The sequence below is a fragment of the Aristolochia californica genome, unplaced genomic scaffold, assembly GCF_029961685.1.
Source record: "Aristolochia californica isolate CCGP_79_NKW_82.1479 unplaced genomic scaffold, dmAriCali1.0.hap1 SCAF_6, whole genome shotgun sequence".
Taxonomy (NCBI): Eukaryota; Viridiplantae; Streptophyta; class Magnoliopsida; order Piperales; family Aristolochiaceae; genus Aristolochia; species Aristolochia californica.
Window position 1 is genome coordinate 5,153,974 of NW_027182257.1, and position 12,467 is coordinate 5,166,440.

Here is a 12,467-nt window from a genome sequence, read left to right on the forward strand (position 1 = left end):
GGTGCTTGTGCAACACATCAAACATGGGGAAGTTAATTCCTTCCAAAAACAACAAATGTTTTCGCATTTGGGTGGAATGGAATTTGAGTGGGGAAGTTAATTCCTTCCAAAAACAACAAATGTTTTTGCATTTGGGTGGAATGGAATTTGAGTGGGGTTGTTAGACATTGGAATGAACTGAACCACACGTTTACAATTGAGTAAGGGTAGTATTTATATAATTTAGAATAAGCAAGACAAATACAACATGGGATAAATCTAATGGGTTCTTATCCGACATGAGCCACATCCAAATTTTTCATGTAATAAGGATCATCTTCTTGAAGCTTAGACTGCTCTAAAGATTAAATCTGCAAAAACCCAAATATGTTTATCCCTTATCATGCCCTCCTTAAGATAGGCCACTTGTTAGAAAGGCCAATTTTGTCTCGTAGTAATTGAAACTGAGAACATGGCATAGGCTTCGTAAGGAGATTTGTTTCGAGGTTTCTTGAAAGCAAAAGTATAGAAAAAACTAAACCCTAAACCCAATGATTGAGGTGAAGCTCAATGGCGATGGCGATGACATATGCAGAGCTGAGCGAAGGGCGGAGGGTCCGATTGGCGGCGATGACAGTGACGACAGGTGGGTTGGTGGCAGCGGGGTGGAGAGAGAACAGCAAAGGGTAGATGTTTTGGCTGATAGGGGCAACAGTGGAGGCGACAACAATGGCTGATCGGCGGTGTGGGATGCGTCATCGACGGGAAGTCTAAAGGACGATAGAAGGAAGAATGGTTGAGGGTGTCAGGGAATGATGTTGTGCAGGTCGGGCCCAGAGTTCAAGGAGAGGTTTTTTTCTCAATATCGGCGAAGAGTGAGGTGGATGGAATTGAGAGCGAATCGTCCAGGTGATTCAGCTTGGGAGGGTATGGCAGAGAGTGAGTTACAGGTGAAGAGGCAATGTAAACTATTAAATTTTGGAGGACGACAGATGCAGAGGGATTGACTTGCTCTAATACTATGTTAGATATTGAAATGAATCATATTGGAGTATGAATTGAGTCACACCTTTACAATTGAGTAAAGGTGGTATTTATACAATTTAGAATAGAGAAGATAAACTTACATGATAAGATAACAATAACATGGGATAAATCCAATAGGATCTTATCCGATAATTGAAGAGATTATACATATCTCTTATCAAGGGTGACATAAGCCACATCCAAATTTTCATGTAATAAGGATTATCTTCTTGAAGCTCAGACTGCTCTAAAGATTAAATCTACAGAAACCCAGATAGATCTCCGAGGGAATAAGTTCAGAATGGAGTTAATGTGACAAGAATTTACATCACTGGGATCTCTTGATGTGAAAACTCAGTCTATCTCGTCAATCCTTACCTCTGTATCCCCAGCTGATAAGAGAAATGTTCGTTGACCTGGTTCAGAGATGGCCAACAGCCGACACTGTTTTCTGCTACATATATGTGAAGATTCAAAAGTTAAAAAAAGTAGCAGAATTCCATCTGTCAACCTGTGAAGACATTAATTTCCTCAGGCCACCCGTAAGGAATATGTGGAGGGTGGGAGGCTTAACTCAAGGTCTTCTAACCAGGGGACCACCTGCTCCCGCTGAGGCAAACAGTGGGTCCTAGAGATGGATCCCACTGATTGCTGTGGTGAAGTTAAGGACTCACAATAGTTGAGTTTGTCATTAGCCCATTGTAGACCTATGATGTTTTCTTAGTAGGAAGAAAGATAGAAGGGAATAAGGCATAATTATGGATGGACTTTGAAATCTGGGTGTGTTAGGAGGGTCTTTTCAGAGAGAGAGAGAGAAGAGCTGCTAGTGAAGTTACTGGTGAGAGAGGGTGAGTGGACGATGAAAATGGAGGGGAAAAAGCATCAATGGAAATACATTTTGGAAGGATTAGAGAGCTTCATGATTTCCTTGGAAGGGCGACAGATAGGGAGTGGCAATACCTGGGACCCATCCACTCATTTCTCTCTGGACCATAAGTACATAATATTAACCCTAATTTTATTTATAAACAAAGAAGAAGCAACAATTCCAATACAAGTACAATAACGAGAATCAGACGTGGCTGAGAAAACCCATATTAATGGCCGGCCCTAATTCCATCTCTTGTTGAAAGGATTGATCTCTCCGTGCATACTGGAAGCGTTGCTCTATTCGCTGGGATACATTTAAATACACTTTGATTTAATTTGTCGGAAGTAGTAGTTTATCGTTTACTTAATACCGATAAAAGTTGGAACTTTATACTGTACATATATTAGTGTAAACTCGCAGTTTTTAAAACTTTTAAGAAGATCAATCGATTGTAAGAACACGAGAGGGAAAAACTAAAAATCAATTCTGATTTTGGATCACAATTCACAGCCGCCCCCCTATCAGCCTCTCGTCCCCTGCCGGAAACCTAGTTACCGCCAACCGGTCCTGGACAGGAAGCCATAAGTCTTAGTGCAGCGGGAAAGGAGAGAGAGAAGAGAGAAACGGTTGAAAATCGATGAGCTTGGCGATGATGGAAGGAGACAGAGGAAACCCACGTAGGTTCGAGCTAGAAGGTTCGTTCTCCTGTCCGCAGGAAATGCACGGGATGGAGTTGGTGCAATTGGAAGAGAATCAAGGTCTAAGTTTCGTGATTCCTTCTCATAGTAATCCTTATCCTCCCCAGGTTCCTCTACCCTTCAACAACCCTGTAGCATTCGTCGACGGCCATTTATCCAAGTCATGGAGTCATGATCAGGTGATCAAACGAGAAACCTAAAACAACTAACCCATATTCGACTGGCGAAATAACAAACAGTAGTACTAATGATCCATTAAATTTTGTTGGAAGCCTCTCTGCGATACGTCTGCTAAGGTTTTGCTCGTGTTTTCTCCAATCGTTTTCTTGTTCTTTTATTTGTTATCAGATTCAGAGCTTGGATCCCAAGGGTGGGAACGATCAAAATTGCACCAGCAACGAGGGAGGTAGTTCATGGTAGGACTTCCACTTTTCTGCTTTGCTTCGCTTTTCCGTTTCTTTTTGTGCGGATGTAGCTGTTGTAGTAGTTTACTAATAAATGTGAAACTTAAGCTCTGTGATGATTATCTGGGTTGAACGTGTTCTGGGTTTGTGGTTTTGGTTGACATTCAAGTCGGAAGCCGAAGATCTCTTTGCACTCTTTCCATATTGTTTCTGAGTGCTTGTTTGAAATGTTCCTCTTCGGGCCTCTCTTTTCAAAGCTCTGCATGATAAAGTCTCCACTTAGTTTCGCTTTTTCAAGAGCTGCTGCCTCTTCCTTCTCTCTACTCAACCTCATACAAAGTCTGCTATTTCTTGGAGGTGGAGAAACTCGTCCTCGGAGAAGAGCAAGGTGAAGGTGCGAAGAAAGCTTAGGGAACCCAGGTTCTGTTTTCAGACAAGGAGTGATGTCGATGTCCTTGATGACGGCTACAAATGGAGAAAATACGGCCAAAAAGTAGTGAAGAACAGCCTCCATCCAAGGTAACCTTTTTTCTGAATCTTCATTTTTTAACACAATAGGCCAGGAGCTAAATTAGCAGATTGAACTCGTCTACCCTTCAGAACATTCGACTGTAACAATGCTTTTGGCTCATGAATTCACGAAAGTTTCTTTAGTTTGGGATTTTCTGGGTCTGGTTTCACAGGTTCTTATGATCCTTGACGACTTTGATCTGTTCCACATTGTGAGGATTCCCATGTTTACAGTCAATAAAACTTCCCATCATTGATGAAAATAGTTTCTGGCCATTTCCATTTCATGAAACTGGAAAAACCCCATGCATTAATCCTCTCTTATAAGCTTTTATTTATCTCTTGAACCAATACCCATCTGGACCAGCTAACGTAACAGATGTTCAGAACTAAATGCTTGGAGATTCTTCCCTATATCAAACATTAATATTACAGTATCCACTTTAAGTTACAGAACAATAAATGCCTCAACTTATTCTAAAAAATTTCTCATCAGTGGAAAATGATGTTTCCACTTCCATGAAGAAGGATGAAGCATTTTCTTGAAAATGGTTAATTTCTTCCGGAAGTGCCTCTGCGAGCTCATAAGAACAACAATAGCTGCTGCTTATGTTTGTCCATTTCTACCAAAAGCTAAGTTGTCTTTTCCTCGATCGTTCCTTCCCAGTGAGTACTGTTTGACTCTAATGTCTTGTCTAGGGTTTTTATATGGATCTTAATGGCCATTTTGCAACAAAGGATAAGAAGCCAGGCTTTGGGTTTGCTTTGAGTACAGAAAAAGCTCCTTCATTGAGTTCCTTAATTATCTGAGTGAGGTTCTGGGTTCCCAGCATCTAACCATAATTGAATCAGCAAAAGTTTGAGATTGAAACATAAGTGATTATGAGACTGAATTCTTTGTTTTCTTCGAGGTTTACCAAAGAGATCAGCAATAAATTAACTAAAGAAAATGCATAATCTTTGCTAATGAAAATGAGACAAACTTCGAGAGGACAGATGAGAAGAGATTATTTTTGTACTTAAATCGTGGATTAAGTCATGAAGTGCTAGAAGAAAAAAGAGGCAATAATGATAACATGTTTCAAAACGTGTATTCTCTGCACAATATTATGCTTGTGGTGCTATGTACAAACTGTTTATCATGTGATAGTAAAAAATGGAATAGGGAATGAGCTCGCAATGCTCTAATTAACACTCCTCTGATGTCTCCAAGCAATATATCTTTCATTTTTAGCAGATCTGAGGATTTACTTGAACAAGCGGTCGACGAGATCTCATATTATCTTTAGAAAATACCCTTCTCTTCCTCTCATTCCCCGTATGTGACCGCCTAAGGCGTGGAAGTTGCAGTTATATTAGAAAATGAAAGGGGAAGGAGGCTGATCATACAAAAATAGGAAAAGGATATAAGAGTTTTTTTTTTTTTTTTTTTGGGTACTGAAATGACATCCTTGACATAGTTTTTGCACCTTCATAATTAGTTCTTTCATGTACATATATGGTTTATAAGGAACCTCTTATTTTGGAAGAAATTAATAGGAATTCTGATTCTGCTATGAAGTTGTTTATTGACTTTTCTGAACTCTGAGCTCTTATATAAATTAATCTTTTTCAATTTTTTCTAAAGAATTTAGGTATGATTTGGTTAATCTCCTTGGGCGACTATAAATCCATCACCATTGTTATCTCCTTTACACCTTGTGAAGCACTTGATTTCCTTATCAAATCAAACAAATTTGCATACACGACCTGTTTCTAGGTCAATTTTGAGAAATTTACATGAATGGGTGGGTGGCAGACAAGAGCTACCCTCCACTCTTGATGAAGAATGGCAAGGTTCACTTTTGTCATGATCCTCATGTTATTAACTTACAGTAGGTCCTAAGTAAGAATTAGTTTATCAATAATCTTTAGCTCTCAAGTTATCCTCTGAATTATGAATCACCTTGGATTGTAACTCTTCTCATTTCCAACTTGAATTTTCCAATTGGTTTCCACAATCTGCAGGTCTTTCATGGATGAAATATGGCCTGGGAAATTCATTTTATAGTACTCTCATGCATGATTACTGCTTATCAAGCTCTATTTCCCATTTGTTGTTAACATTTTCTTGAAAAACCAAATTATGCATGCTTATATGATCATTATTAACATTGAGATTACTATTACTAACCATTTTTAATACTGGGGCAATACACCAGGAGTTACTACCGGTGCACACACAGTAATTGCCGAGTGAAGAAGAGAGTAGAGCGATTATCCGAGGACTGTCGCATGGTGATCACAACATACGAAGGGAGACACACCCATTCTCCCTGTGACGACACACAATCCTCTGAACATGAATGCTTCAATTCATTCTAATGGTTCAGTTTGACTATACAAGCGACGCTGTAAATTTACATGAATTCCTGACTAGGTAGCCAAACGAAAACAAGTTGATAGCTCCATGGGAGGTAGAGCATCTGGCGTCGGGCTTGGAATGGAAAATTATGTATAAGATTTTTACTTTGTTCTCTTTGTCCTTCACGTTCTTTTGATCTCGAATGGGAGAGTTTCTAGCTCAATAAACATCGAAGTTGAAAGGTAAAGAGAACTTTTCTTAATATAATAAAACCAAGATAAATTGGAGTGTTGTTAATTATCAGATTCAGCTTTCTTACTTTGTTTGGAATGAGTTCAGAATTAGAAGTTCTCAAAGGAGGAGGAAGGAGGAGAGCTACCCTTCCCCCTTTCTGTTTCCTTCCCAAAGGAGGAGAGCTACCCTCCTCCAAACCAAGTAAGACAGAGGAAGGAGAAGGATGGCTGCCCTACTTTTATTAAAGCACAACTAAGACGACAACAACTTATCCTCCTCTTCTTTTAGTATTTTTAAAAAATAACTTAACATTTAAAATTGTTATAATCGTCAGTATTTTTAAGTTATATAACTAATAATAATTCTTCTAGCAAGTTTGAATAATAATTACTTATTATATGACAAAGATAAATTGAATTAACCATATTTATTAATTTTTTTTAAAATATTTTAAATAAATGGTTAAGTTATTATATTAAGTCACAAATTGGTTTGTTCACTTTAGTGTCAAATGTTACTCTTTTCATTTGGGCTTTGTGTGTCCTTACATTTTTGTGAATTCTTATTTTCTAAGTGATTTTAAACTAATATTTAATGTGAATACTACTAATCCCATAATTAACACACTAGATTTACATTTTTGTGTAGTTCATAATCCAAACTTAGGATGCTACATCAACTCTCAAGGCACTTGTACTTTAAACTTGAATCCATTATATCAATAACTTACAATTCAAGGCCTAAAGGCTAACTATAGTTTTTGCCCATAAAATGAACTTTTACAACTACACTCTAGGCTACACAAACCTAAATCCACAAATGGATTTTTACAACAACTTACTAGGACACAAAGGCCTAGATCTTCTAAAGGATTTCAACACCTCAACCTTATTCACAAAAGACTTTCTCAATGAATTTTGTTATGCTAAAGTCTTGGCTACGCAAGGCTTAACCTTGACACATATAAAGGATACTTGTTTACAATTCATCACATACATAAAATGTCTCTCAATTAGCTGATTTAAAAATTAATATTACAAAAAAAGTACAAACAATTTGATGCGCCCAATCTATGAGGGAGCAATTCAAATAGTCCTTAAATGACTTGATTTTAAAGTAAAACCCTTATAAAAAATTTAGAATTGGTTTTTCAAATTTGAGGACAGGCTAAAAAGCAATTCAAAATTGTTTCTATGTGAATTGGTTTTTAATGACTTGTTTCAATCTTAACTATCTAGTTGATTTGAAAGTAAGAAAACTCTAGTTCAACTACACTTGACCAAGCACAATTAATGGATTTTAAAATAAAAGTTTGTAAGTAGTTAGATTTTTAAAGTTAGCCCAAACTTATGTAATTCTCTCACATACATCTTGCTAGAATGAGTATGACGATTTGTACGTAAGAATGCAATGATTCTAGAAATTATAGAACCAAACATTGAAATATATACCTAGCTCCTTCAAGAATGGAGAAGTTATTATGCCCTTCAAAGATAGAAATCCAAACTCCATAAGTTGGTTTAAAATGAAAGGACACTTGTTGTAGAATTTAGGATCCCATGAGAAAAACTTTAGATCAACAAGGAAGAAGAAGAACAAGAGAGAAAAGAGAGGAGAAGAAGAAGAACGTAGAAGGAGAGAGTTTGGATTAAGGAAAGAAGGGTTTGTGTCAAATAAGAAAGAGGGAGGCTGGATGAATTTGTGGGAGAAGAGGAGAGGGATTCAATGCTCTACCTCTTAGCCAATGCCTTTATTTATAGTTTTAAAATGCCCTTAAGGCTACAACTTGATAAAACAAAAGACATAAAAGGAACACGTATTTACACCTTTATGCCATCTTTATGGAAAATACCATATTTTACACATATGCCACGCCTTTGACTTGTGGCCTTCTTGTCTTGATCTTGTGGGCTTCAGCCCTTCTTCCAACACTCCCCCTCAAGCTGGAGGAGAGATACATCATAAATACCCAACTTGCCACATATAAAAGATAGGATTTTAGATGTAACGGGTTTAGTGAAAATATTAACTACTTGCTCTTGAGATGAAACATGTTTGAGGGAGATTATTCCTACTTAAAACTTTTCCCATATAAAGTGACAATCCACCTCAATATGTTTAGTTCTTTCATGGAAGACTGGATTTGAAGTAATATGAATGGCTGCTTAGTTATCACAATGAGGACCCATGAAACCTCTTTTATAAAATCTTAATTCGGTAAGAAGGGTCTTAATCCATAAGAGTTCACTAACTGTATGGGACATAGCTTTGTTTTCTGCTTCAGCGCTAGATCTTGCAACTATATTTTGCTGCATACTTTTCCATGTAAACAAGTTCCCCCCAATAAGAGCACAATATCCTGATGTAGATTTCCTATCATCAGGTGATCCAGCCCAATCTGCATCTGAGAAACCTTTTATGTTAAAGTGCCCATTTTTTTATATAACAATCCTCTTCCCGGAACTCCTTTTAGGTATCGCAATATTCTCTCTAAGGCCTTCCAGTGGGTAATTTGTGGTTTGTGCATGAATTGACTCACCACACTTACAACATAAGATATGTCCGACCTAGTTACCATGAGATAGGTCAATTTTCCCACGAGTCATTGATATTTGCCAAATCAATATCTTCTCCAGTCGTGGCACACAATTTTATATTTGTGGTGTGTCAATTGATCGACAACCCTTCATTCTTGTTTCTTCAAGGAGATTCAAGACATATTTCCACTGAGACAATATTATCACATGCTTGAATTGAAGAACTTCTATGCCCAAAAAATATTTAAGCATACCCAGATCTTTAGTCTTGAATTCCTGACATATCATATTTTTCATTACTTATATGCTCTGAGCACCATCACCGGTTAAGATAATATCATCAACATATACAGCCAATAATATTTTTCCTTTGATAGTATCTTTAAAATATACTGAATGATCAACTGAGCACCGATGAAATCCAAACCGTAGAAGTACTTGACTAAATTTATCAAACCAAGCCCGAGGAGAATGTTTAAGCCTATATAAAGATTTTTTAACTAGCATATTGACTCCCCCTCAACCACATAACCAGGTGGTTGAACCATATAAATTTCCTCACATATATCACCATTTAAAAAGCATTTTTGATACCCAATTAATATACGAGCCATGATGAGTTAGCAGCAATAGATAAGATGATACGTACCAAATTCAATTTGTCAACAAGAGAGAAGGTCTCCTCATAATCTATCCCATAGCACTGAGTATAACCTTTAGCAATGAGTCGAGCTTTAAGACAAGCAACCGATCCATCCGGGTTATGTTTCACCGAAAACACCCATCTACAACCAACTGGTCTTTTACCTTTTGGGAGTGATGCTAACTAGGTTTGATTTTCATATAAGGCGTGAATTTCTTCATCCATAGCCGCCTTCCATCCTGGATGCTTCAGAGCCTCCTGATATGACTGGGGAATGGAAGTAGTAGAAAGAGAAGCAAGGAACTTAAAACACTCGGAAGACAAGCGATGGTGAGACATAAAATTGGAGATAGGATGTGAAGTAGTATAGGAACGACGTTTCTTTCTTAAATCAATAGGTCTAGTATCAAATTCAGGCCCAAGCATAGGAGGAGAAGGACTTACCTCTGGTGGATTCGACAACTCCACAGGTGAAGGTACAGTTGGTGCGTTAGGGGGTGGATTAATATCAACATTGAAAGGCACAAGAGGACACGAAGTGGTAGAAGGAAATGTCCATCCTGGAGGAGCATCATGGGTGGAGTAGAAGGAGGTGTCCTCAAAGAAAGTCATATCCCGAGAAACAAGAATCCTTCGAAGGGTAGGATTGTAACAGACCTAACATTTTTGGGTGCAAGAGTACCCCAAAAAAATACACCTCATAGACCGAGGATCAAGTTTATTTTTCTATGGAGAAGTAACATGAACAAAACATGTACATCCAAACACTTCAAGAGGAAGAGAAAACAAATCTTCACCATGAAATATAATAGAGTAAGGAGTTTTATTATGAAGAACCGGTGAAGCTAACCTATTAATAAAAAAGCATGATGTAAGTATAGCATGAGGCCAATAAAAATAGGGTACATTCATGGAGTAGAGAAGGCCCTGAGCAACTTCAAAAAGGTGACGATTCTTCCTTTTAGAAACACCATTTTGTTGAGGTTTTAGGCACATGATGTTTGATGGATAAACCCATTACGCTCACAAAATTATTTGAATTCATTAGAAGAATATTCCTTAGCATTATCAGACCTAAGGATTTTCATTTTCTTCCCAAATTGTGTCAATACCATAGCATGAAAATTTTTAAACAGAGAAAGAATTTCTGAGCGTTCTTTAAATAAATATAACCAAGTCATTTGGGTAAAATCATCAACAAAAGTGACAAAATATTTAACTTGAGAAATATTTGAGACACATAAAGGTCCCCATATATCAGAATGTATTAACTCAAAAGGAGTAGCACTTTTAGTTGTAAGACGAGGAGAATATGTACTCCTAATGTGTTTACTTAATTGACAAACCTCATAACTACAAGTAGAAAGTACTTTTAAAGAAGGAAGAAAAAAATGAAGTGAAAAGCTAAACGAATGACCAAGCCGGTTGTGCCAAAATTGGGCCTCAGATGTAGTAGATGATAGGGTAGCTAATGGTGGAAGAGTGAAGTAGTTCAAACCCCCTTTTTCATGGCCACCACCAATCACCCGCTTCGTAGTGAGATATTGAAATATACAAGAAGACGGCGAGAAGATGATAGAGCAATTCAACTATTTTGTTAATTGACTAACATAAAGCAAATTTAAAGGAAATTGAGGGACAAACAAAACATCTTGAAGAGGAATAGACAAGGTAAGAGAGGAGGAACCTTTCCCATGGACCTTGGTTTGGGTACCATTAGCACTAGTAACAAATTTCTGAGGAAGACAAAGAGCTAATGACTGAAACAAGTGTTTGTTACCAGACAAATGTTCGGAGGAGGCCCTAGAGTCAATGATCCAAGAGGAAGAAGATGAAGAGTAAGAAAGCATACCTGAGGCAATAGTGGTAGCGGCAGTAGATAATGGAGGAATGAAGGATTCCATTAAAGACTTTATCTTTTGAAATGCAACATAGTCTTCAGCAGTGAGAGTCACATTTATGGAATGGGAGTCGGCCTTTTCTTCATGTTTCTCAACATTAATAGAGACTGGGTTAGCCGTGGCCCAATCAGGCTTGCCATGAAGTTTCTAGCATGTTTCCACAAGGTGGTTCTGACCACCACAGTAAGTGCAAAGTTGAGACTCAGTATGGGTATTCGGACCAATTTGACCACCTCTATTTTTTGCGCCTCTCATATTTTTGCCCCGTCCTCGATATGAGGATGATGTACCTCAATTGTCAGAGAACATAGCTAACGGAGCATCAATAGGAGAAGGAGGGTATGGATCAGGGATCCGTAGTAACGTTGCACTGATGTTATCAGAGGATGGAAGAGCAAAGGAACTTAGAAGCTGGGTCTTCGTAACCTCAAGGTAAGGCTTAATATTTGACAAGCAAATAGCAGATGCCAATGCCTATCGTTGTCATTCTTGAACAACAATGTCAATGGAGTATGGCTGAGCTATTTTCCATTCTTCGAGTAGGCCCCAAAACCAGGCTAAAAACTCATGAATGTTATCTTAGTGTTTAGTATGCAGCATACTTTGTAAGACATCATATACGCTTTGTAATGAGGCAGTACTCGAGTAGAGCTTAGCACAAGTGTCTCAAATGTCCTTGGCTGTTTCCAAGTGGACCACATTGCTAGCTACATGCTCTTTCATACTATTGATGAGCCAACTGATAACCATGTTATCATTTTTAACCCACTTGTGGTAGGGATTTTGATAACATGACTTAGAAGGTCACAAGTAATGAGAACCCTCTGTACCGATTGTGACCAACTAGGTAATTGGAGAGACCTCTTAATGGAATCGTAGTAATGCAGAGTATGTCACTCTTATTAGTGGTGTGTCCACTCTTCATGATGAGGTAAGGCAAATGTGGAGGTCAAGGGCAAGGGCCTTCTTCAAATAACAATTACTATATGTAATTTGAAGAACCCGTGGACCAAATCAGACACCAACAATAGAGGGAAAAGGAGAAAAGAATTTCTTCACAAGAGTAAGCACCAAATTATCAACAAATTTGTGTTTTTGGCAAGTGAGAATAAGATCCAGCCATCACTCAATTCTTCTTATATTCTTAAAGGAAAAAACAAAGAGGAGAAGGTAGATGCAACTACTTAGACCTTAATCCAAACTCCAACACAAACCAAAATAAAAAAATATTTAGAAAAAACTTAGAGGCAAATCAAGACACTTGGAAAAAAATTTATCTTCAGCTCATAGGAATACTTCTAGATAAAAAAAATGCAATTG

General features: G+C 37.7%; 1 protein-coding gene across 1 annotated transcript; it reads left to right on the top strand.

Moving 5' to 3' along the window:
* Positions 1-2,528: 2,528 nt before the first annotated feature.
* On the top strand, positions 2,529-6,010 carry LOC137934380 (probable WRKY transcription factor 12). Its single transcript, XM_068778668.1, has 4 exons — positions 2,529-2,753; positions 2,923-2,990; positions 3,336-3,497; positions 5,690-6,010. Exons 1-4 carry the CDS (start codon positions 2,529-2,531, stop codon positions 5,850-5,852), a joined length of 618 nt encoding a protein of 205 aa, XP_068634769.1. The 3' UTR covers positions 5,853-6,010.
* The last annotated feature ends 6,457 nt before the right edge of the window (positions 6,011-12,467 follow it).

Excerpts from the sequence above, each read along its gene's own strand:
- LOC137934380 (XM_068778668.1), top strand. The coding sequence starts at position 2,529 with ATGGAAGGAGACAGAGGAAACCCACGTAGGTTCGAGCTAGAAGGTTCG. Across the intron at positions 2,991-3,335 it reads AACGAGGGAGGTAGTTCATG|GTGGAGAAACTCGTCCTCGG; the intron begins GTAGGACTTCCA and ends TATTTCTTGGAG. Across the intron at positions 3,498-5,689 it reads AAGAACAGCCTCCATCCAAG|GAGTTACTACCGGTGCACAC; the intron begins GTAACCTTTTTT and ends GCAATACACCAG.